This window comes from Laccaria bicolor, genomic scaffold (assembly GCF_000143565.1).
Source record: "Laccaria bicolor S238N-H82 LACBIscaffold_4 genomic scaffold, whole genome shotgun sequence".
Classification (NCBI taxonomy): Eukaryota; Fungi; Basidiomycota; class Agaricomycetes; order Agaricales; family Hydnangiaceae; genus Laccaria; species Laccaria bicolor.
In genome coordinates this window covers 1,548,692-1,572,470 of record NW_001889875.1, presented here as the reverse complement: position 1 = coordinate 1,572,470, position 23,779 = coordinate 1,548,692, and the positions used below count along the sequence as shown (strand labels likewise).

Genomic DNA, 23,779 nt, shown 5'->3' with positions numbered 1-23,779 from the left:
TACATACATCGAGATCTACCGAATCTCGTTTAACTGTCCTTGATACGTTGTTTCCTCGTAGTGGTAGATAAATATCAATCTGCAGAACCCCCAGATGAGCCCTATGGAACAATAAACACTCGTTGCCATTAGAGGTAAAAACTCCAATTTCGAGTATCCGGCGTCTGGCTCGCCGTTATCTTGTCGACGTCGTGAAGCCCATCCAGGAAAGAGCGTCACAAACAAGAGTAAAAACGGGAATCCAGCTAGGTATACCTTCTCCAAAACATCCATGATCACGTAGGCTATTGACTTGGGGTACCTGGACCAGGATATGAGTAATTTCTACAGAATGCGCTAGTTCAAACTCACTCGTAAACTCGGCGGCTCAGAGGTGCATATACAAATGCTATCCACAGCGTCGAATACGCTACTTCGATAATTGATTCTGTCATTTCCAGTGAGGCAAGCAATTGGCTTGGATGGGAAGAAACAAACCGGTTGGGGTGAAGAGAAGGGGGAAGAGTGAAAATATTCCAGCAACGCTAGCGATGACGAAAGTCCGGAAATAAGCCTGCCTCTCCGCAGCCAACAGACTATCATGTCGTTCAGGCCACGTTTCCGTCCTTACTTGATTAGACGCACCTGAGGGGTATCAGGACGAGTAGCACTGCCTTTTCATGCACATGCCATCCAAACAAAAAGGAGCTCCAGCCGCAGAGTGTTAGAGCTGTTACAAACGATTTGTATGTGGGATTTCTCCATAGTTTAATCAAACAAATCTGCCATTCGTTGAAAATTTGTCGTCTGGTCTGTTGAGAGGACGCACCGATTGCCAGGCCACGGTAATGACCAGGGCATGAATGGGTTTGAGGTCGGGTAATACGGAAAAAACAGTATCGCCAACGAGCCCACGGGAGGTGGAGGACACCCCAAACTTGTTGATCGGAATGTCTGCTCCAGTTTGCTTGATATCTGAAATAAGTCAACGGCTGTTAGTTCATCATGCTTTCATGACATACATCGCAAGAGGACCCTGTCTACAGTGGTCAACAGTGCCCAAAAATTCGGGGCCCAATATGCGTGGTTGAGGCCGCGAGTGAATGGAAAGAGTCGGGAGAGCAATTGAGGTATTTGACCCATCAAGACAAATGGCCCTAAGGAAACAACAAAAACTGCTATCACAGCGTTCGCCAACGAGAGAAAATTCTTGGTTTGGATTCGACCTGCTGGTGATAGGCAGAAGGAGCGCAGTAAATAGATAAAATATGCCGGCTAAGAAACAAAAGCAAACATGTAAGTTTTGAAAGACAACGCTGAGAGGTTTACTTGCCGCTAAATATATATATATGTGCTTGAAGTTCAAGAGAACCGCGAAGAGGATACCGCTGACAAGTTTATTTCCCTACCATGTTCACGTCAGCACGGAACTGGCCCCTGCCAGGAGACTTACGTTACGAGCCATAAGGATCGACCATAGCAGGATGCCGAACATGAATCCATTGTACTGAAAGTGAATGTGGTCAACGATCAGAAACCCAGGGTGGAGGAACAGGGCAGCCGATATAATTCTTTGAACTGGCGGTTCCACTGAGCCCCGTATAAATCTGAAAAGGGAGGCTCAGTATGGGTGAAATGAAGCAATATATTCACTCGCCCGAGAACCGCGGTCCCAAGTACAAGTTCTGTCAGGATGACTGTTGCTCGCTGATATGCGACAACGGTCCAGCTGTCGTAGTTCAGATTGTTCAGGTCGACAATCTTGGGGTCAACGAGTAGGGCGAATATTGACAGGAATTTCTCAAAATAGGCGAAGAACGGAGGGTAGTCAAGTGCTACAATCTCGTGAGCCTCTTGTCGATCTCTCAATTAGACGAACCCACTCCATTCAGACGTAGTCTACGATTTGTCGTCAGACTAATGGCATGAAAAAGGAATTTGCACTTACATCGAAATACCATTTTGATATAGGAAGCGTATGAGTAATAGCAAGCCAATTTCTGTGCACCTCGAAGTCGGTCGAGCGGCTTGATCTCTCGTCAGCTGAATTTCGTTCCGCTTGATACATTCGAAGTGAGGGCTCACTAGGACGGGAAGAGGAGAAGCTTGAGTGCAGTGGAGGCCCAAAATATGTCCCATTCAGAAGCCTCAATATTCCACGAAAACCAGTGTCTTATAGCAGAGCTGAACCCCGTACTTGGAGAGTTTGCTATTTCCGGTTGATCTTTGGTCATGACGGGTAGTATGATCGGCTCTATTGGCGTTTGAGTGTAGGTAAAGATGAAGAGTTGAGCTGTCGCCTAGGATTGGGAATGAGCAGGCATAAGTTATGTGCAAGTACTGTCCTGGTCACGAGGACGCGATAACACTGAACTTTCACCGTGCAATTCTTAGACATGAGCGAACACACTGCTATCGGGAAACTGAACGCAGACGCGGCGTCAGGGTGCGTTATTTCATGCAACTCAATTCGCTATTTATCTGAGAGTGAATATCTAGCGGGGTGCTCCTCAAGCTCATCATCTTCAGTCTGTCTCTTGGCATATTGCCGTTGACCTCATACTTTGCCTCGCTTAAATATGTATGGGACGGTCTGTTTATCTTCCTTCTCCACCCGTTATCAATAACCTCATTGGATAATATTCAGGGAATGCTACCTTTGCCGCAATTACAGCAGTGGTAGCCGCCAACATAGTTCTCGTCACATATATCGTCATGTCTTTATTGGAGGACAAGCGCTCCAGTGTCCAGCAACAACACACTGAGACGAGGAAAGAGAAATGACCTTGAGGTGAAGCCTGGCAACATAGACTCCAATACAGCTTGCATGCCAGAAGGAAACTCCGAATTTACGACTCTGGTCCGGATGGTATGGTGAAGATCCCTACAACGTTTGACTCAATTTCTCTGACGCTCTTTTGCATTTATTGCTAATGTAGAGTCATGTAGAGTTCACCTAAGGGCCATTCGAAAATTTATGCTTTACCGCCTAATACAAATTTCGTGCTCCAAACCAACTCCAAACTATGCGGAAGGTATTTACAGAGCATATCCCCATTGAACCTGGGCACCCAAAGAGGACCGTCTTCTCTCCGCTGACTCCTAATAAGAATAAATTAAGACCAACCAATATATGCAAGTAATGGTAGAGCTTACTGAATAGGTTCGTGACGCCAAACTCGTTGGTTTGGTCAAATTGAGGGTGTTGTGGTCCAATTCCGAAATGGGCTCACTGAAGGAAAGACGATGCGAGGCGGGGAACGGCACAGGGGGTTGGCGCAAGATATCGGATGATCGTGCGACTCGAAGACTTCGACTCGAGTCGATAGTTGCTGGGCCGCGTTTTGGTGATGTAGGTGGCATCGGCAATGGACTGTCGGGCGGGGCATATTGCGGAGGTAAGATGCTGGATGCAGAACGCGCATATGTCCTCTTTCCCAAAGAAATTGGACTAGACGAGGATGGAGATAACGGCGGTAGCAGCGATTGGGGTGACGCTGGAGTAGCAAGCGGTGTGGAATCAATCGAGCTGCCCCCAGGCGAAGGTGAGAACTGGATAGATGTACAGTGTGGCACGGAGGAAGGGTGCAGGATAAGCGGTTTGGGAACCCTCTTCTTCCTCCTTACTACTAATGGAGGGGGTGTTGGGAAGAGAGAGAGTGGGAAGGAATCAACATCAGCATGGGATCTTGCACGATCACCCAAATGCAATTCTGGGTTGGAGGAACACGCTTCCACAAAAGGAAGGTAGGGAGTAGACCCAGTCGCGGCGTAAAGACTACGCGGCTTCGAAAAGGACGATAAATCCAAAATGGCATCTACTGTTCTTCTAGATACCTTCTCGTTTAGTGAGGTAGTGGTGTCGACCTTGGGTCGATAAATGACAGGTTGAACGTCATCCACCAGTTGAAAACATGTCATGAACGGAGGTGCAGAGAAAGGCTCCCTCTGCAGCTCGTAACGTGGGATATCGCGCACGATGGCCCCTTGAGACTTGGAAACCTTCCCCAGATCGCCATCCTTCCGAAAATTAGGAAGAGCAGAACGCAATGATGAAGGCCGTGGGGCCGCGGAAGCGACGGCGAACGTTACGCAGGTGGGAGAACGTGCTGGTACGGTAGCTGAACCCGCTCGTTGCCTCTGGGGTGACGAGTTTGTCTTTCGGGTCGGATAGCCCAGCGAATTCTGACCAGTGAGGGAAGTAGGGACAGAATTCTTAGTGACAATTGGAGGGCCACGAACTACATTCCGCTGTCCGCAGGTATCATTGAGCGGGAGTCTGTTTCCATTATATCTGGCATTCAGAGGAGATTCATAATGACCTGTCTGCGCGAACGGATGGTCGGAACGACCCTCGTTCTCCAGGTCATCCGTCTTCAGTGTGGAGATTCCATATACTGATCGCCTCAACCACGCCTCCTCTATGGAGGTGCTCAGGTCCTTTTGAAGGGTAGGGTTGTTCATGGCGAGAGTGATAACGGGTAACTCGGATTGCGTCGAGAAAGGCAGGTGAGGAGTCGAGAATTCAGGTCCTTCTGCGGTGCCAATCGACCCGTCGCGCCTACTCTCCGTCTTGCGTTCCTTCCTCCGCCAAGCATTGCGCAAAAAAGTTACGGGCTTCATGTTCGGTGGGTTGAAAGGGCGCGATGGAGACAATATTCTTTGAAGTCGTCTTTTGAGGAGGGAGAAGCCCTTACAAGCTTTTTCGATAAGCCAAATTAAATAGGGTGGCATCGAGGTCACTCACAGCTTTCGCACAAGCCCAAATCCATGCATCGTTGACTATGAGGTTCATCAGGGAATTTGTCCTGTGTCAAAGCCAGTAGCGAAGCGTAAAGCTTACTTTCTGTAAATTCGGCCTCTTTCTGTCGACGACCAATCTTGACAGACTTCCTCCTTGAAGTCTGGATGATAGATTCATGTCCTGGGCATTGATGATACATTCGTAGGTGTCGAGGGGTTTGGCGTAACATGCATACTGCTCTTGAACAAGCGGAATTGAACGTGTCCGACGAGATTTCAGGAACGTTAAAACGTAAATTTGGACCGCCTGGCCTGCAAGTTGTGCAAGTATTATGTATACCCTGGAAGACCTTGAATGCATGAACGTTTACTTGCAGGAGTTAATGCTGAGCTCGTAGTGGCCCAGGTAGGAGCTGGCTCGGGGCACGGCCTATGCTGGTTCCCGAGTCGTTGTAGACTAAGATAGGGGTATGGAGCAACATCGCTCATCAATGAAGCACGGAGATTTCCGAACTTGACAATGTTCAATCACTTCTGGACATGGAAGAATCCTCTCTATTGGCTACCCACAGGTTTCGTCCTCTCTCATTATTTTTATAATGTCAATGTCATTTCTGGCAGGAGCATGCAGGTTGCCGCCTATTTTCTATCATCGTTGGCCATTACCTGACGCTCGTTAGCCGACGTTGAATCCGGATACTTCGTCTTCCCGAGACGTTGCCATTTTTCACCGCCATGCTCTGTTCACCCGAGATGCTTATCAGAGAGACGACATAATTACTCTACGGTACATCACTTTGCTTGTTTGCGGGTCCCAGCCCTGACTTTGATTTACAGGTCTCCAGAGGACCCACGACGCACTCTGATAAAACGAATCATAGCCTTGGAAGGTGATGTCGTTCGGACTTTGCCACCGTATCCCGCCCGCGACGTTCGCGTGCCAATAGGCCATATCTGGGTCGAAGGTACTTGTCCCTCGTAATACTCGGGTTTTACAAACCATCTCAACGTTCTACCTAGGAGATGAGCCATTTTACAGTGATGATAGCAATATCTTTGGACCTGTGCGCAGTGGTCTCTGCCTTCAATCTCCTTCCATTTTTCATGCTTAACAACAGGTACCGATGGCTCTTGTTGAATCCAAGCTGGTTTGCATTATTTGGCCATTGCATCGATTTGGCCGAGTATCAAAGGCAGAGCTCCCACTATCGCGAAATGGACCATCTTTTCGAAGAGCAATGGCTCAGTTCGATAGGGAGAGAGCGCGTGAATCCAGAGTCACAAAAGTCTGAAGAAGCTCATTGCATGAAAGTCGACAGAAGGATATAACCACTACAGGATTACCCGTTATCAGTTGATGCGGTTGGCCTTCCACCAGCCTGTCGACCATCATGGATCTTGTTGTTACAATTGTACGCAAGCGCGAAATCACTCTGCGTCCCGGTAATCACAGGAATTTGTCGAAGGGCAACGGATCCCGAAGGTACTTTTTTTTTTTTTTACAGTACAAGGACTTCTGTGCACCCCCACGGGAATATATGTACAAGTGTACACCAACGAATAATTACAAAATATAATAAGTGTATGAATCAAAGCTGGTGTGTACGTCTAACCCCATTCATCAGGCACAAACGGAGTGACCAGCTCATACGTGTCTTCGTTGTTTGCTCTGTTCTTCTTGTTGGTTTTGTTGCCTCGACCAATAACACGCTTGAAAAGGCCGCTTACGCTGCCCCTCTCTGAGCTCTCTGTAGGGCCGTCATCAGAATTCGGGTAGCAGAGCTGGACCATCTTTCCCAGCTTCTTGCCACCGGTGCTTTCATGGGTGTGTCGCCTTGAATCATCCAGTGCAGCTTGCAGATACATGGCTAGGTTCGGAAAGGTAATGGGTAACGTCGGGTATGGAATTATGTCTGTGGCTGGGATGGTATAGGTTTTTGATCTCGGCGTATCCACGGCATCATGCAGTAATGTCGGTATGGGAGCTAATGTATAAGACCACGGTAACATATTAGGGTTGAAGGCACTGTACTTGGCTGCGCCAGGCGTGTTGGGTGGAACAAGCTGGTCGATGCTAAACCAAAGGATGGTTCTCCAGTCTTGGGCTGCTTGATGTGGCTATCAAGCGCATGAGAGACCAAACACAACATATGTCTTTCGCTTACCTTGACGAACTGAATGACAGTACGGAGCTTCAGATCTGTCTTCGACACCGCCATAGCTGCCACTGTTGGTTCCAGCCTTGACCCACTTAACCTGGCCAGTAGCCTGAGGAGGTGTCGCCAACTCGGAGCCTGAAAATGCAGAGGAGGGCAGCGCCCGTAAGGCAAGGAAACAATGTTCGGTAATGCATCTGTCATTGGAAGTAACCGAGTGGATAGTGTTGGAGGGGTGAAGCCGATTGCTGTGGAGGTAAAGTTAGGCGCCCACAAACTATAGCAAGGGCTGAACACCTACACACGCCAAGAAGAAGTTCTGCATCAATGAAGTGATTAGGGTTTATGACAGGCGGAGGAGAAGGGGGAGCAAAGCTTGAGACGGCATTTCGGTTGCTGTTGTCCCCTGCCTCGGGGATGGGTGGTTGACTTATCTGTGGGGAAATACTAGAAGTCAGGAGGTCTGGTCTAGGTTGCGCACCGCTGAAGTCGCTGGATACGAAAGAAGGAATAGATTGACTATCCTCCGCAGGTAAATTGGAAGCAGGCGATGTATGGGCGGGAAGGGAAGGATATGTGCGTGGGGTGACTGTTAGGCTTGGTTCCACTACAAGTGGGTGGGGAGTAGCATCTACAGTAGTTGTGTCTGAGTAACTTCTAGATGAAGTATTGTCTGCATAGTAATACGGCAGTTCCGTCGGCGATTCTGGCTCGATGTTTGTTCCTGTGACGGCTGGAGCCAGACTGCCCAAAGCAACAGGATGCAATGAAATACTTTGGGCGGCGGCTTCCTCTTCCGCGGCAAGCCTGCGAGCAAAAGCTTCATCGTCCGAGATGTTGATGGATTCGCCAGACGCATTGTATGAGTAAATTTCGTTTTGCCCCCCTGAAGCTGAGTAGGGATTTGGCATAACAACATTGGAACTATGCCTGAATTCTCCATCTGTCGTCAAGTACTCTTCCGTCTGTCGGTGCTGACTGGTAGAGCCGCGATCATTCGGGGGGCTTTTTTCTGGAAATGAACTGATCTCATGTCCGCCCTTGTGATAGTCTGGGAGGATATCGATCCCACCTGGAGTTGGAGATGGGTTTTGCGGTAGTCGCTTGCCTGGTTCGACCTCCGTTTCTATTGATGACCTCCGTGACATGCCAGGCGTGCCCCAGTTCTCGTATCTCCCCAATTCTGTCGAACCGCCATTCGAAAAAGAAAAAGATTCTACATGCGATACAAATGAAGGCGATACAGTCGAAGACTCAAAATAATTTGAATGCACTTGGGTTTGAGGGGGGGACTGATTTTCATAGATTCTGGACATGGACGAAGCCGCTTCCGAAAAGAAGGGGTTGTGGTCGTCCGTTAAATTACCGCCTGTGGAAAGCATGGACTCTGCAAGAGCTCGAGCCAGCTCCTCTTCCTCTTGAGTGGCCAACGCTTCCTCTCTGAGCTTTCGTTGAATTGATTCCGACTGAGACAAAGCAAGCGCAACGGCAAGCTCATCTTCATCCGTGGGTGATGAAGGCCTTCCATTGGATGATTGAACGACAAGAGGGGGCTTGTCAACCTCCGCGGGATTCGTTAAATTGAACTCTGGAATCGACTGCGGGTGGAAAGGCTTGGGTGGGATAGGGGGCGGTAGAGGCTCCGTCACCGAGCGGTGAAAGTTGGTTGGCTGAGGGTGCGAATTAGGTGGGAGCAAAGGGGGTGGACGAGGTTGTGGAAGAGCATAGTGTTGTTGGTGATATGGATACAACTGGGCCGGTGAAAAGTCCGCGCCTGGTTGGGATCTGCTCATATGAGTGCCTTGGTTGATGAAGAATAAATCAGATCTGTGGATTGTCTGTGGCCCGTAGTTAGAATCAAGGACTTGAGGATAGCTTGAAGAATAATCCTGCGATGGCCGCAACAAACTGGGATCAGACACTGGCGTCGTTGCCGCTCGATTCGGTGGTATGCGGATGTTGATTGGAGGCATATATGTCCCTGCCACAAGATATCAATGCGCGGTCGATAGAATAGTCATTGAACTCACTTGGATATGCCATTGGACGATTGAGAGAGTAGATGAGGAACGTTTTCCCACTGGGACCTTATCGACGGACACCATCACAGGTAACAGCAGCCTGGCACCAGCGAATAAACGCCGACAAGCGCTCTTCTGTCAAGAACGAGGCACGATGCGTTTCGTTGGGCTCGACGCAAGAGAACCGAGGAACCTTTGGCTTATCATATTTAATGGCACAGTGTATCTAGTAGTTATAGGTTACAATGCAGGTGGAAATGCTCGTGAATCGGGGATCATGATGGTGTGTGTGTTGGATGTGGGGGGAAAATGCTTGCAGAATGTACATCAAAGCGACAAGATGATGGGGCATGGGTAAAAACGAGAACGAAAAGCAAGTGCACAATGAAACAATAGAACGCGAATGTGGAGCGTGAACAAAAGTGAGAATGTCATGATACTTGATGAGAAGCGGTGACTTTGTGATTGACAGCTCCACCTCGCATCGCAGAAGTTTTGAATCCAAGTTGACGCATCACGGCTGCCATAAATCAGCTATCAAATATTTCAAATAGCTCGGGAACGAACCTAGAAGATCTGCCTTTTGCAAAGGTTTTGAGAGAGAGGCAGAGAAAACGTTGCTAGTTTCGTTGGGGTCGGTGCCGCTATAGGCACTCACAGCAATTATGGGAGTGTTGGTATTCTTGCTGTTGGTGCTTTTGATATAGCGTGCTGCACCTTCGCCGTCCACTACACCAAAATTAACAACCAAATACGAGCCAATAGATAAATGACCTACAAACTGGCATGTGGAGGTCCATTAAGATGCAATCAAATTCTATTTATTACAGTAAGTTCAAGACTCAGTAGGAAAGCAACACAGAGACTCACTGATATCACCCATAGCAACACTAATCGCCTCAGATCCATCAGCAACCACGACACATCGACAACCGAGTCGAATGAGAAGAGTCTCAATAATCTTGGCTGTAATGGGGTTATCTTCAGCGAGTAGACAAGTTACGGCCCTGTCACCAGGATCAGGCCCTTTCCTCAGATCAATAGAATGAACAGAGGAAGGGGGAGTATTGGAGTCAGGCTGACTGCCGTGGCCAGCGGAAGAGTTCCAATTCTCAGAACCAGAACCATCTCCAGTGCTGGAAACGGACGCAGTCCGTAACCGGCTGGGCATCGAATTTCTCCGATCGACGCCTTCGAGCTGACTGAGCTTAAAACGTTCAACAGCGCCGTACTCTGATGGCTTGCGCGAATGTGATCCTGAAATACCAGGTGTGGAAGGAGGTATGCTCGTACGTGAGGGTGAGGAGGCAATGGACGAAGTTGATGTTGCAGGTGACGGAGGGTTGGTGGACATGATTTTTGGATCCATATTAGTTACTACGCTGGGAGGCTTTTTAATACGTTGGGAAACGCTCCGCTTTCTTTGGTGATAACTTGCAGGCTCGGTGAGCGTGTGTGCTATAGGGACCATTTGATCAGTCTTGAGTTTGCGAATGACATCGTCGTTGGCCTGTTTCAAAATAGGAAAATTTTTATAACTAAAAGACCCAAAATCATCGCTTGCAGGAGAGCCGCCTTCTCGCTGACCAGCAATCGGTAGTGGCAATGCAGGTGGTGGCATGTTGGAAGTTCCTGTGGGGCTGTCATTACGGGAATTACTTGGCAAGGCGACGTGATCGTCATCATGGAACAGTTGGGGGATTGCCCCACGGGGGTCGAAGTAGTCAGTGGACTCTGGGTCAGACACTTGGGGTATGAATGCAGCTTCCGTAGTCGTGACCTTATCCCAATCGATGCCGGCGAAGAACGGATGCTCCTTGACTTCATCAGCTCCGCCAGATCCCAGGCGCTCATTCGGGTCGAGAGTCATCAGACCTTGCATAAAATCCCTCGTCTCTTGCGAAAAATCGATCCAGTCCTCATGCCACTCAATGTGTCCAGAGAGAATATTCTCGAAGACCTTCTCAGGGGAATCGGCATGGAAGGGAGGAATCCCGTATAAGAACTCATAAGTGATGACACCGAGAGCCCACTGTCTGATTATCAGCAAAAAATACAGTTCTAGACAACTCTGAAACGAACCCAGTCAACAGCAGCATCGTCTCCACGAAGACCGAGAATGGTTTCTGGAGCCAAGTAGTCGGGAGTACCGACAAATTTCTGTTCCCCAGGCGGTGTGTTGCCGCTACCGGAGTTGGAGTGAGAACGAAGATCGTTCGTAAGCTCTGTTGCGAAGGATTGTAGGGGACTTTCCGATAGCTTGCCAGATCGTCGCACGTGGAGCCCCGAAAGAGACTCTGAACCGCTCGACTCACTCACATCATCTGTGGGAGGCAAATAAGGGCTGTTTCCAGCAACACGAGGGGCTGCATTCCTCATTGTGAAATACGAACCTCCACCCAAGGAATCGGGGTGAATCAGTGGCGATGCTAAGTATGCGGAATCCATGGAAGGCGGTCTTGATCTCGAGTTGTATCTTGTCAGAGGGCGGCCCAAGGTGCTTTCGCGAGTTTGGCGGCCAAGGAGACCAATCCTACTAAGACCAAAGTCTGTAAGCTTTAAGTGACCATGCTGATCAATTAGTAAATTGTCAGGTTTGAGATCACTGTTGAGAACGGGATAAGGAAGGTTAAGGCAACACAATAAGAAGGACTTGCCGATGAACAACCCCTCGCTGATGGAGGTACTCTAGGCCGAGAACTACTTCCGCGATATAGTTTTTCGTCCATTCCTCAGGTAGGCATCCTAAAGATTTGATGAGCGCGGCACAATCTCCACCATTGAGGTATTCCATGACCAGGTAAAGATTATCCTTGCTCTGGAATGTGAAGTAAAGTTTTGCAACGAACGGGGATTCAGCCTGTTTCATTAGGATCATTCGTTCGGCCTTGACATTTGTTATCTGATTCTTTGCTATCATGTCAGCTTTTTTCAAAACTTTGATTGCATAGTAATCGCCAGTGATCTTCTTCTTGGCAAGAAACACAGACCCGAATGCACCCTTACTAATGGGCTTGATGATGTCGAAATCTTTGATCGAGGTTGGTGTTGTGCGGGATAGTGGAACTGCTGACGCTTGCCTAGGGGAGAGCGGACCGGGAGGGGGACTGGTAAGCAGATTCGCGGTGGAATGACGACGACTTGAACGTTTTACGGATGCTTCGCGAGTCAAGCCAGAAACGTTGTGGGCTGTGACAAGTGGTGATGTAGGTGGAGTGACGATGAACTTGGGTTCCAACAAACTCTGGTTAGACTTACGAGTCTTTATGGTCAACGGGTCATCAAGAGACATGGGTGGCATAGATTCTTCAGGGGAAGAGGATGCTACAATAGGTGCCGCAAGCGCGAGAGGAGAAGAGACAGAGGACGGGGTAGACGATCTCGTGGCCTGCAGAGGTTGACGGGGGATAAAGGAAGCTGCCGAAGCTACCAGGGGTATGGGTATCGACATGGGCCGGATATCGGGAGAAATAAAAGGAATGGGAGACGAGGATGCCATTGGCGTGGGCTCTGAAGAGGGCGCTCCACTGTATGCATATTCCGACCTTGTGCTGGAGTAATCGTCGAGAGCAGATTCCTCGATTTCCTCATCCCCATCACTACCTCCGCTGTCGGAGTCCTCGATCGTCGCCAAGAAGTTTTCCACTCGGTCTTCCCATTCGTGCCAGATTTTTTCCGCATAACGGATGGTATTCTGCATGCGTACGACATTGTCGATTTTTTGCCGCATGACACGCTCGGCATCTTGCAGGAGTTGCCCCAGGGCTGCGTCCTCAGTGGTAGGCTTTGACCATTGCCGAATTTGTGAGATTTTGCGCTCAGAACCGGGAGACAGCAGGCGCTGGCGCTCAATAGGTTCTTTGGATTCCTCATCCTTAAGGGACGGCATGGAGACCTCAGAAGCGACTTGTAGAATCTCTTCCAGTTGATCTAGGAGACGCTTCTGCATTTTCTTCACACCGTAGCGCTGCATTCTGTTCGCACGAAATAATTGAAGGGGCGAGGATATAATGGGTGAACTTGACGGCGTAAAAATCGGCATGCCTCGGTATTCAGCAACCGATGAAGGGGAAGATCGGTCTACAGCCACACAGAGGTCACGGATAGTACTTCGAAGCTCAGCTATAGATTCGTTGCATTCGATGATTTCAGCCTCCAGGCGGTGCGTTTCGGCGCATGTTTCGCTATGTTTCTCGAAATACCACTGTGGAATTTGACATTCGCAGATACGACACAAGATTGGGTCGGTGCTGATGGGCTGACTGAAAGGAAAGGGTGTCGCGGGTTCCGCGTCGCTTCTTTCCACGAAGGTAGAGCGGATGGTGGAGGCAGGTTCAGGTGCGAGGTCATCGACTTCCAGAGTGATGGAAGGTGCATCGTGCTCAAACCGAGCTGGTGCAATAGGTTTAACAACCCACATGGTATGTGATGGTTGCCCATCTTCACGATCAATCATAAGCATTCCTTTTCCCTCCATTTGTTGGTAGAGAGTTCCTGCAGCAGGATCATGCTCCACGTTTGGTTCAATTTGAAGCTTGAACCTGACTTCGACAGTGTGAGAGTCATCTTCTTGTAAGCGTTGAGTAGCTTCTTTGAAGACACCCCAGTCTGAAGGGGAGAGCAGGGCTGAAATTCGAGTACCGGATAGAATGTCGGGGTCCGTCCTGAGGGGGTGAAAGGATAAGAGTAAAAATCAGCCGAAAAGCGGAGAAACTTACCCGACGACCACCCTCCATGCATGATTCACCCATATAAAGTGATCACCGTCAAGGCTAAGCTCCATGACGATGTTCTGATTCTGAGCTGTCTCTGCTTGCAGACGTAATCGTTCAGTGGCAAGGACACGCGCAGATTCTGCGTTCTCAATGGCTTTGCTGGGAGAAGCCCTGGACGGCGTAGATGCCGAGTCTCGCAATGCAGAGACAGCGGGCGGGACCAGTTCCTTAGGCAGCTCTTCCTTAGGTTTACGGGTCAGGGGGTGCTTCGCCACATGAAATTTGCTGTCGTCGTCTTCATTGAGTCTAAAGCCCTCCAGCTCTGCATCTGGATGCCTGCTTGAGACGAGAGGGATGGTATCGTCGGCTGGCTTCGTGACAAACATAAGCGGTTCATCTTGTTCATCATCATTGTCATCAAAGTTCCAGAATTGCTTCTCGGCCTCCCACCACTCGACTACACGACTGAGGCTTGCAACAGCAAGTAGGACCTGAACGTACCAGTTCCTACCATGCCAATCGGGATGATCATCCCATGCTTTGCCTATGTTTTGAACCCGCTGAACTATGGATTCGCAGATTTTGGGTTGGGCGGTGAGCTGTGCAATGGACATATCGGCAACGTCTGTAGCAACACTGATGATATCATATAGTGCGGACATGATCGGATCCACGGGGTCATCAACAAGGATTCGAGAAGAACGACGATTAATCGTGGAGATTGGAGAAGAGCCATATTCAGAGAAACTTGCATGAGATGAAAGAGGAGGTAATGGGGACCTTGACCGAGACGTAGACCGTGAACTTTGCCCAGATGGAGTGGGCCGAGTGGGAATATGGATGGTGCGCGAAAGACGACGAGATGATGCGCCTCCAGTACCCCAGGAGGTGGGCGCAGGCGCCGGAATGGGTTGTTTCCGAGTTATGGGTGCCTCTGGCAACATGATTGTAGATGACGCAGGACTGGATGTGACAGCGCTAGAGGACACGGAAGAACTGAGAGGTCGATCCCATGGGGCTGTACTTTGCCGCCGAAAGGATGAAGGACTCATCTGCGAAGATGCTGTATGAGGAAAGGGTTAGATTAGACATGACAAAATAATCTAAATGCCTACGCACGTTGACGACTATGGCGATTGTACTCGACCTCTGCCTCGTAACCACCATCTGAGTTGTAATCATCAGCCTGCAGAGCCAGCCCAAGCTCTGCGGGGTGAAAGATGAATGGTTCACGAAGATGCTCAGTGTCGCCAAGTTGAGAATCGTGATCTCTGCCCCTTCCTCTATCCCGGTGCTCCCGTTCGGTCTCATGATCGCCCTCTCTCAGCCGCTCCTCGAAGAAAGAAGTGATGTTGTTGGTGATACGTTGAAGCTCTTTATCACACTCTGCCTTGGCAGCCTTGAGACGACGGGTTACATGCCGTCTAACGAAAGGCATGGACACGGTGTTGGAACCTGATCCATGGGTGCTTGAATTGCTGGTCTGTGGTTGAATGGGCATAGGAGATAGGACGGCATCAGGTGAAAAAACGAGGGGACTTGGGGGTTGTCGCCGCTGGTAGCCAGTATCTGACATGGAGATGAGGATGGTGGACAACGAGGAGGTTGAACTGCGATGGCAGTGCCACGACAGGGAGGTGGGATGAGCGACGTGGTGGTCGTAAAGCTTGGGGGGACGAGGATGATCACCACGACATGAGGAATAACACGAATAATTTTCAAATAATTTTCTTTTCTAAATAGTACAGCATACGACTGGACAAGATAGTCCATCATATTTCTCAATGGTTGGGCTTGCCCTCACATTGTTCGCATCGCTGACATCGCTCGCACCGTCGTTGTCGCTGCCGATGACATTGAGAATCATTTTAGAGTGAGACATAAATTAACAGTGGTCACAAGCATTGTTACTTGTCGTCGTCACACACATACACACTTGTCACACATTTTTAACTGGTCCCTCCTCATGATGTTGGGTCGACTGCGTCCGTCTTCGTTGAGCCTGTTAGGCAACTCTCACTTTTCTCCACTCTCCTCATCTTCCACCGCAGTTTTCTCAACATCCTCATGGGGTACCGACATCGCTGACATCTTGAATGACGCCGACACACAGGCCAAAGGTCACTACGCGTTGCCCTATCACTTTCCCTCTGCTCATCGACGAAACTAGCTCAATCCTCAAAAAATGTGGCGATAGGGGAAGGCTGGAAACCATTCAAAACTCATAGCGTACGGCATCACCACGGCTCAACTCTAACCAACTCCCTCACTTTAATCTCACAGGTTGTGAGACCACATGAGCTCACATACAAAGCTCGCAGCAAAGATTCTCAATCTTATAGAAAACAGCCCGCTGTTGGGCCTTCCACTGCTCAAGCCCGATACAACGATCCCTTCTACCAGCTCAACCTCGATCCCTTGTCCTTCGCCACGAACCCCCTCGTTCTCTCCAACTTCATTTCAGAAATGGGAAAAATTTATGGTCGTTCTGCTACTGGTTTGACTATCAAAAGTCAGAGAAAGTTAGGGAAGGCCATCCGAAGGGCGAAGATGATGGGCATTATCCCTAATCTCAGCAAACCCACTGATTCCTGGATGTTTGACACCCGCAAACCGAGAGCGTAGCCTAGGACAACCCTTTGATGTCTTGTCAGCCACAATTCACCAGGAGGATGAGAAGTCGTGGATGGATTGTTCGCTGTATTAGATCCGGTAACTTCATCAGTCATATGTTCCCCTATGCAGGCGCCACAGGGCTTTATCGATAAGGCGTGGCGACAGGTGACCAGGGGTAGATAGTAGCTTTGGTGTGTAAAGATCCCATGGGCATAGGCTGGCATCCAACTATTCTAGAGCCGGAAATTACGAGATCTCAATTATAGGTCTCGAAAATGAGGGGACACAGTTCCGACTTGAATGAACGGTACGATACTTAGAGGTTCGAGATACGTTCCCTGATGATGTTTCGCTTTGGACCTTGGTAGCTTGGTCCCTCTCAAGTTCATCTCTAGCGATGCGAAGAGCAGGCCCCATATTATACACTCACAACTCCGCCAATAACATTGTCCCAAGGTTCTGCACTATTTGATCCCCCATAGCTTTCTCAACAGCATCCTCCAGATGTCGTTTTGGATCCTGCTTTCCCACATGCCTTGTTTTGAGCTGCTCAGGGGTCAACGTCGTTTCTTCTTGGACAGATTTGTTATATGCTGCCGAGAGCGCTAACATGGACTTTAAGAGATTGATGATGCATCAGAATTAGTTTATTTAGGGAAGAACGTCGTCACCTTGATCGCCTGTTCGTTCCCCTCTTTGTGAAGATTGAAGTCACGCAATTTCAGCCCTTCCGTCCAATTTCTCTTGTGTAAATTCATAAGCATCGACTGTTCGAGCTCTGTCTTGCGGTAGTTTACGGCGATGGAGTAGTAGTGGCGATTTAGGCCATGAATGAGTGCCTGTATTGAAGGTTTATTGATATGTCCAATATTTGAGGTCGTCTGTCGAGGCTCTTTGCCCGAGATGACGGAATGCGGATTGATGAGACGAAAAGCATCAATAACCACCTTTCCTTTCACAGATTGAATCGGGTCAATGACAACTGCAACAGATCTTGAATTGAGCGATTCAAAGGACTAAAAGGCGGCGAATATCAGGACAACCATTTGGAATAATTTTATGAGAGACATTCCTGCTGGGTGTTGATATCGACACTTGACAACCAACATCCAAAACCTGGATGTGAGTGATACCATCCTACGACCATTTCCGGCCTGAAAAAGGATTAGGTCCGGTCATTCTTGAGTTGAGAGCGCGTACCGCCCCGTCTGTTTCAACATTTCGACCATTTTTGTTTGAAAGACATGATCAACAGATTCGACGGTAACGGTAGTGCCAGACTGGGGCATCGCAAAGACATCAATCACTTGGACAGTGTATTCGTCGACAAATTCTCCAAGCATAAGACCCATGACCTCCATGGGCACACCCGCGCGCCCGTGTTTGAGCATCTAAATGCAGGTGTCAAAAAAATTTGTTGCGAAAAGTAACGGAGCAAAAGAACCTTGAGCAGAGCCAAGGAGGAGATGTGTATGACTTCACCACTGTTGGAACGATTAGACATTGGAATAAAAGGGTTAAAAAACCTACTTGTCGGGAGTTGTCCCGTCACCGCGAGGCATTGCTGGTCCTCTTCCTTGCTGAGCCATCATTAATTGCTCGAATTCGGGATCCATGATAGTAGTTAATGAGGACGGTGTTGCTCAATGCTGACGCGTCGAGAGCGTGCGCTTTGTTTTGTTTTGCTTTCCTGTAGCCTCTGAGTGACACAAGTTTTTAGCTATTCTTGGCTACTGTACATAATGCCACTATGACCACCAGCGAATTGTCCGATGCTCTCAATCCGTATGCTGCACAACGGCCACGGCCAATACCTGAATATTTAACTCCTACAATTCAATACCCAACCCATCTTCAGTCTCCAATTCAATCATATTCACCCCAACAACATCCATTTCACAGTGCAGTTCAACCTGCTCATTTCCCCCAGACCTTCGTTCCACATAGAAGCGAACTAGAGCTTGCCGTTTCTGAGCCTGTAATAAATCCTCCTCAGCCTTTGTGAGCATCTCATCGTTGGAGCCAGGTATTTTTATTGATCCCTTTGTAAAAGACAGCCATTTTCTTCTAGGTCTGGGCCAGGAGAAGGTGGGCATGTGATCCAAGAATTATTCAGAATGGTCTCCTCCACGCGGGAAGCTCAAGAGATCGAACGCAAGCGGAGGTTGGCCTGGGAGCAAGAGCAAGAGGCCAAATACGCTCAGCGACAAGCTCAGACGGAACGAGAGCTCTTTGACATGCGGCAGGAGATGGAATTATTTCGTTCCAATATCAAGGACCTCCGGAATTCTCAGAGATCTGGCGTTCTTACATCTCACTGCACGTCACCCGTTTCATCTGAGCAACGATCTCATCAACCAGTGTCGCCAGTGTCCCCTGTTCTGCAAACCGCGACGCACGCAAACCAAGTATTCGTTCAAGGATCGTCAAGCGATCCCCTGTCTGCCCAACCAAGTTATTATCACGCTCATCAGTTTGAAACGACCCAGGATCGCCACCCACAAGAATTTGTTCCTTCGTCACAATCCATCACTCCGACACCATCGCCCCAGTTAACACTTGTGGAGGCTTCCCGCCAATTTCCTGAGAATAACACCTCGCGTCGTAAAAGCAGAAAACGTCAAAATTCTGAGTTATCCGGCTCTACCGATAGTAGCAGTTCAGAATCTTCGGGACAAAGTCAGAGCCGACCACAGAGGCGCATCAACCACCATGACAAGCGATGTCTTACCATCAATGTAAGGACATCCCTCTCGACTTTCCTGTATCTTGAGGTTAACTTTAACAGCATGCAATGCGGGCACATTTTCTAAGGTTGATGCAACTGGAGACCGACAAGGATCTACCAGACTCCCACACAGAGGGCGTCGTTCTCGTCGATTCCGATCCTGTACGGTTTGTATGGGATAAGACGACGAAGCAATCCGTTCACAACGCGCGCATGAAAGCCCGTATAATTGCTGACATCAAGGACGAACGCGGTCGTTATAAACACGTTTCTACCAAAGATTTTAACAAAAAGACATTGGAAACAGTGTTTGAGCAATGTTTTACAACGTTCAGGCAGAAGTTCAGGGCGCAAAGAGATACATTAACTGCTTTAAACCAGAAGAACCGCGAGGATGCTAAGGCTCGAAAATCAAGACATGTGTCTCGGCGGAAAGTCGTGCGTGTTGCGAATGTCAGGTTGTGTACTCGAAGCACTTATCTGTCGAAAACCAACAGAAATTGAATAATCGTGCAGAAGCTCGTATGAAGCTCCCGACCCTCGAGCATGTGACGTTCGATGGTGCTCTTCAGATAGAATGCATGTCGTCGGAGGAATCAGATGTCGAACAAGATCCTTCGGGGACACCTTCTCTCTTGTTACGGACGCATGGATATGCCTGGCGGAGCACACGACTATTGCGGTTTTACCATATTCTCGATGAAGAGGAACAAAATGACAAAAGTTCAAAACCCAAGCGAGGGGTTGGCAAGAAGGAGCGTTTCGTTGGACCAACAAAAGAGGGATTTCACCTTCCACCAAAGGGTGTAGCGACTTGGATGATCAGTCGGCGTTGGATTCATTCCGCTCAGGTCAAGCACCCCGACTTGCATGAAGCGTTGAAGAACCTTGTCATTGACCCTGAGGGCTTTGACTGGAATCGATTTGATTTGCTTGGCCATGAAAGTGAGGTTGAGGGAGACATGCAGACCTTCGGCTCACACGTCCATAACCTCGCCATGCATCAACAGCTTTACACGAGTAGTAGTTCTTCACTTAATTTTGCACTGGCGTAAGAGATGATACATACAATTTTGATTGCCGGACTCTGTTCTTCGGAACTGACCTCAAACTTCTGCTTCAGTTGCCTGGTGGCTGCTCATTTCGTGCCCCTTTGGATGCCATTGTAATCTCTTTCTGAATTGCGCTCGTTCTATGATGAGTTCAGAATCAGCCAGTGAGCATTCAAATGTCTATCTTTCCCAATGCCAACCTCCACAGTCAAAACGCAGGCAAGGGACTTTTGTTCGTTCCTCACATCCTTTCCTTCCCCTCATATGTTTACAATTCAACTTCATAAGATCGAGGGCGGGCTAAAGAATTTGTTGAGCTTCACGACCAAGTAGAGGCATGTTGTCTTCCACCCATATCACTCTGGGCGGCAGTATTCACAACTACAACTCTTCAGACGAGTGTAACATTGCTCGACTCCCTGGAATCGTTCCTCTCTACCTTTCAGAAGGATCTCACCGCTGTCGCTGGTCAAATTTCTGAGTTGCAAGACCGGAGTAAGGATATTGACGGTAGGCTGAAGAGCAGACGGGTATGTACTTTTAACGACCTTCTTGAATCATTCTACTCACCCTCGGCAGAAAATCGAGAAACCTCTTTCAAACCTTCTGTCTGACATCACGGTCTCTCCCTCACTTGCCACCCTAATTCTTGACTCAAATGTGGGAGAACCCTGGATCGAAGCTATCGACGAACTTGAGAGACGATTGAACTCGTCGAAGGCTAGAGCGCGCGTTAAGGCTGCGCGCGATCTTGGAGAGGTTACTGAGGGTCTGAGAATCGTCGTACGCTTACTTTCATGGAGCCGAACGAAGTTCACCAACACCTTGCTTGTTTTTAGGCTGCCACAAAAATACGAGCTTTCTTCCATACCCTTTTCCAGCCCATCAGAAGCAGCGTTACCACCAATATGCAGGTCATTCAGACGTCGATTCTTCTCAAGTACCAGCCGCTCTTTGCATTCCTGCAACGTCAAGCGCCTAACGTTGCGCATGAGCTCCAGCGTGCGTATGTGGGCGCAGCTCGCACATATTATGAGACAGGTTTTCGACGATATGTTCGAAGTCTGGGTTGGATCAAGGTACATGCTGTCGTCCAAATTTATCTATTTACATGTTAATCGGTGTATAGGCTCGCTCTCTTGAAAAGTTCGAAACCATCGTTACTAGTGAGAATGAAAAGGATATTTCGACCGACCTTGGAAGACTACAGCATGCGAAGATTGATGGACCGGGCGCGACACTGGCGTATATGGCAGACGACAAGGCTCATGTGAGTCCTTTGAATTGTTAAACACACTTACTCATGCATAGAGCAGAAAGAGCCTGTCGAAGCGCTACTTCGATCTCTTCTTCTCGTATTCATGGACAATGCAACTGCGGAATACACGTTTGTTTCTACGTTTTTTGCTGTAGAACCGTTATTCCCGCCCTCCCCTCATACGGCCGAGTTGAACAATTCCACGCTGACACCGGCATCTCCGGACAGAGGCACATTTACCGATACAAGATCCAACTATGGGTCTGAGTACGGGAGTAAGCGTCAATCCCTCACCCCTGGCTTGGGCGGCTTTGTTACACCAATGATATCGACCAAGGAAGAGCAGGCTGACATGGACGCAATTTGGAAACAGGTAGTGGACCCAGTTTTGGAGTATTGTCAAGTAAGTCTACGTACTTCTATTCTACGCCTTGAACTCAAGTCTAGCCGAAGGCATTTATCCGCTCCATTCTGGAGCCCTTGCCACCAGCCACCCCCCTCCTGACTATGATTCGACTGACTGAGGATGTGGGTACAGAAGTGCAAAAGCGTCGCTGCGCTCCAGCAGAGACCTTTATCTTCGGTTTACGATTGCAGATGTGGCCTGTCTTTCAGAAAGCCATGACAGAACACATTGAGGCCCTCAAAAAGTTGGCGGAAGGCACCAACTACGGATATTTCGGTCGAACCTCAACAACGACGGATGTTGTTATTGCAAAGGCGAGCTCCAAAAGCCCAAATCAATCGTTTGACTAACTGATGTCTTGAAAGATCTGCAAGCGATATGTCGTGTTCTTCAACTCTTTCGTGTTCTTGACAATTCACGAGGAGGAGACCATGATCTTCTCCAAGTAAGTATGGTAACTTGGGTACTTGTCTTGTTCAATATAATATTCTCCCCACAGTTTGCTTCGACTGCGACAAGAACTCGTGAAACTCGTTACGCGACACACCGACCGTATCAGCGATACGGTCGCAAAAGCCACAGCGCAAACAGCGATTTACGAGATTCTTTTACAGGGCTTGAGTGTATGTTTTCTACAACATGGCTGTAATATTCATTGACTGAGTTCGGATGGTTTGTAGGAAGGCACGCAACACACAGCACATCTAAAATTACAGCAAGAGATTGCGTACTGGTCTTACTTGGGGGAGGAAGCGCGAAGGAAGGTCGTCTCCGTGGGTCAGTCGCGACAGAGGCGATAAGTGATAGTACATCGATACTTATATACCCTCCAATTAAATACCACTGTAAAAGTGACAGTCCGAATTAGGTTATCGCAGAGTCACAATAGTAGTCGACAAACATTCCTCTACCTTACAACATGGCCGTGCCCGGGGTTCCCACCGCCTCTCAAAATGCAAAGGCGCCAACAGTCCAGACGGTTCCAATACCACCTCTTGGTGCAGAGGAAGAAGGTAACCGTCCTCTTGTCTTCACCATCTGTGTCGTAGCTGAACTGAGACTAATAGAACACTCTTTACAGACCATATCATTCTCGCTCGCATAACGAACGACGAACGGCCCCTTCGTCGTGTGATCAAGAAGTTTCACAACTACATCTCCCTTTCCCATCCACCAATAGTCCCTGGTTCCAATGGATTCCCTACTGCCAGCTCTGTAGACGATGCACGAGAGGCTTTCCTCGTAGAACTAGCGACGTTCCAATTGTCTCTCAAAAAAAGTGCCATGATTTGTGAGGCGGAAGCTAGGCAGGTCGATGAGTACCAGAGAGAACGGGAAAGAATTGGTGTGTCCACCTCCACTGAGGCCTCGTCCCTCCTACATCATTAATCTCATAGATAACGAACACGAAACACTGAAAGGGCAGATAGAGGAGTTGAAGATTGCACTGGAGCATGCTCAAATGGCCAGACGGCGGAAAATAGAATACGACTCTGTAACGGAAAAGGTGAACACCATACCGAGTAGAGAAGAATTGGAACAGTAAGTTTGTTAAGTGCTTTGGCTGATAAAAACAAGTACTGACTACTTGATGAAGAACGATACAATCTCTGGAGAACGACATGGCAGCCATTCGTGCAGAGCATGAAACACAAAACCGGACCCTACAAGGGCACAAATCTGCTTTGGATGGGATCATTGCTGAATTATCATCACTACGATTTATGGGGAAAGAGCAAGCTACCACAGAATCCCTACCTGCAACTCCTGCACCAGAAGGCCTAGACGCAATCGTTACGGATGGTTTCGTTGAAGAGGTGGAGATTTCAAACTCGGCCGGTAAGGTCGAAGAGAGTAGGGAGGGAGATGAGAAACAGTCCCTTGAGTCGGTGTCAGATCCAGCAGTCGGGGAAGGGATCGTGGAGGACGACATTGAAATGGGAGAAGTAGAAGAGGATCCGCGGGAGAAAGGTAGAAAAAAGTTGAGGGAGGAACTGGAAGAGGGTGAAGCGAGTGATGCCAGCAGCGAATTATCCGAGCCGCCCGATGACTGAGAACAAGGTCTATACTGGTCCGTATTACATCTCGGTTTTTAATCACCTATC

At 48.7% G+C, this 23,779-nt stretch overlaps 11 protein-coding genes across 11 annotated transcripts; 6 read left to right on the top strand and 5 right to left on the bottom strand.

Annotated features, from left to right (window-relative positions):
- Positions 1–15: 15 nt before the first annotated feature.
- Positions 16–2,213, bottom strand: ALG8 (glucosyltransferase; the record flags this gene model as incomplete). The annotated part of the gene is made up of 12 exons (XM_001876589.1): positions 16–301; positions 352–427; positions 478–575; positions 625–761; positions 809–954; positions 1,002–1,254; positions 1,313–1,384; positions 1,433–1,586; positions 1,637–1,814; positions 1,863–1,878; positions 1,928–2,006; positions 2,065–2,213. 12 exons carry the CDS (start codon positions 2,211–2,213, stop codon positions 16–18), a joined length of 1,644 nt encoding a protein of 547 aa, XP_001876624.1.
- Positions 2,214–2,375: 162 nt separating this feature from the next.
- LACBIDRAFT_311681 (uncharacterized protein) lies at positions 2,376–2,763 on the top strand (the record flags this gene model as incomplete). Its single annotated transcript, XM_001877041.1, has 3 exons — positions 2,376–2,425; positions 2,479–2,570; positions 2,627–2,763. 3 exons carry the CDS (start codon positions 2,376–2,378, stop codon positions 2,761–2,763), a joined length of 279 nt encoding a protein of 92 aa, XP_001877076.1.
- Positions 2,764–3,018: 255 nt separating this feature from the next.
- Positions 3,019–5,083, bottom strand: LACBIDRAFT_311680 (uncharacterized protein; the record flags this gene model as incomplete). The annotated part of the gene is made up of 4 exons (XM_001876588.1): positions 3,019–3,081; positions 3,136–4,651; positions 4,727–4,761; positions 4,823–5,083. The coding sequence occupies 4 exons, from the start codon at positions 5,081–5,083 to the stop codon at positions 3,019–3,021; spliced, it is 1,875 nt and encodes a 624-aa protein (XP_001876623.1).
- Positions 5,084–5,242: 159 nt separating this feature from the next.
- Positions 5,243–6,167, top strand: LACBIDRAFT_183002 (uncharacterized protein; the record flags this gene model as incomplete). Its single annotated transcript, XM_001877040.1, has 5 exons — positions 5,243–5,353; positions 5,403–5,509; positions 5,560–5,687; positions 5,743–5,786; positions 5,841–6,167. The coding sequence occupies 5 exons, from the start codon at positions 5,243–5,245 to the stop codon at positions 6,012–6,014; spliced, it is 564 nt and encodes a 187-aa protein (XP_001877075.1). The 3' UTR covers positions 6,015–6,167.
- A 14-nt stretch (positions 6,168–6,181) lies between these two features.
- On the bottom strand, positions 6,182–8,851 carry LACBIDRAFT_292838 (uncharacterized protein; the record flags this gene model as incomplete). The annotated part of the gene is made up of 5 exons (XM_001876587.1): positions 6,182–6,840; positions 6,888–6,896; positions 6,979–7,126; positions 7,157–7,175; positions 7,360–8,851. The coding sequence occupies 5 exons, from the start codon at positions 8,849–8,851 to the stop codon at positions 6,331–6,333; spliced, it is 2,178 nt and encodes a 725-aa protein (XP_001876622.1). The 3' UTR covers positions 6,182–6,330.
- A 479-nt stretch (positions 8,852–9,330) lies between these two features.
- Positions 9,331–15,190, bottom strand: LACBIDRAFT_311677 (uncharacterized protein; the record flags this gene model as incomplete). Its single annotated transcript, XM_001876586.1, has 8 exons — positions 9,331–9,419; positions 9,467–9,628; positions 9,678–9,716; positions 9,770–10,931; positions 10,982–11,504; positions 11,557–13,563; positions 13,618–14,677; positions 14,734–15,190. The coding sequence occupies 8 exons, from the start codon at positions 15,188–15,190 to the stop codon at positions 9,331–9,333; spliced, it is 5,499 nt and encodes a 1,832-aa protein (XP_001876621.1).
- A 701-nt stretch (positions 15,191–15,891) lies between these two features.
- On the top strand, positions 15,892–16,239 carry LACBIDRAFT_231169 (uncharacterized protein; the record flags this gene model as incomplete). Its single annotated transcript, XM_001877039.1, has 1 exon — positions 15,892–16,239. A coding segment is annotated over one exon (348 nt), but the record flags the coding sequence as incomplete, so codon positions are not given.
- A 275-nt stretch (positions 16,240–16,514) lies between these two features.
- Positions 16,515–17,839, bottom strand: LACBIDRAFT_292836 (uncharacterized protein). Its single transcript, XM_001876585.1, has 6 exons — positions 17,761–17,839; positions 17,675–17,714; positions 17,431–17,621; positions 17,303–17,384; positions 16,902–17,246; positions 16,515–16,845 (listed from the first exon to the last, which is right to left on the bottom strand). Exons 1-6 carry the CDS (start codon positions 17,820–17,822, stop codon positions 16,657–16,659), a joined length of 909 nt encoding a protein of 302 aa, XP_001876620.1. The 5' UTR covers positions 17,823–17,839; the 3' UTR covers positions 16,515–16,656.
- Positions 17,840–17,980: 141 nt separating this feature from the next.
- On the top strand, positions 17,981–20,013 carry LACBIDRAFT_311674 (uncharacterized protein; the record flags this gene model as incomplete). Its single annotated transcript, XM_001877038.1, has 4 exons — positions 17,981–18,231; positions 18,302–18,968; positions 19,019–19,396; positions 19,456–20,013. 4 exons carry the CDS (start codon positions 17,981–17,983, stop codon positions 20,011–20,013), a joined length of 1,854 nt encoding a protein of 617 aa, XP_001877073.1.
- Positions 20,014–20,128: 115 nt separating this feature from the next.
- On the top strand, positions 20,129–22,474 carry LACBIDRAFT_188528 (vacuolar sorting protein; the record flags this gene model as incomplete). Its single annotated transcript, XM_001877037.1, has 13 exons — positions 20,129–20,174; positions 20,219–20,242; positions 20,299–20,345; positions 20,406–20,540; positions 20,590–20,793; positions 20,850–21,089; positions 21,140–21,280; positions 21,327–21,581; positions 21,615–21,671; positions 21,722–21,976; positions 22,040–22,119; positions 22,174–22,297; positions 22,355–22,474. Exons 1-13 carry the CDS (start codon positions 20,153–20,155, stop codon positions 22,472–22,474), a joined length of 1,704 nt encoding a protein of 567 aa, XP_001877072.1. The 5' UTR covers positions 20,129–20,152.
- Positions 22,475–22,593: 119 nt separating this feature from the next.
- LACBIDRAFT_323553 (uncharacterized protein) lies at positions 22,594–23,728 on the top strand (the record flags this gene model as incomplete). Its single annotated transcript, XM_001877036.1, has 4 exons — positions 22,594–22,687; positions 22,756–23,019; positions 23,072–23,216; positions 23,272–23,728. The coding sequence occupies 4 exons, from the start codon at positions 22,594–22,596 to the stop codon at positions 23,726–23,728; spliced, it is 960 nt and encodes a 319-aa protein (XP_001877071.1).
- Positions 23,729–23,779: the final 51 nt, after the last annotated feature.

Coding starts and splice junctions, on each gene's coding strand:
- LACBIDRAFT_292836 (XM_001876585.1), bottom strand. CDS start 17,822: ATGATGGCTCAGCAAGGAAGAGGACCAGCAATGCCTCGCGGTGACGGG. Junction 17,622..17,674: donor CCTCCTTGGCTCTGCTCAAG/GTTCTTTTGCTC, acceptor ACCTGCATTTAG/ATGCTCAAACACGGGCGCGC. Junction 17,385..17,430: donor ATGTTGAAACAGACGGGGCG/GTACGCGCTCTC, acceptor ATCCTTTTTCAG/GCCGGAAATGGTCGTAGGAT.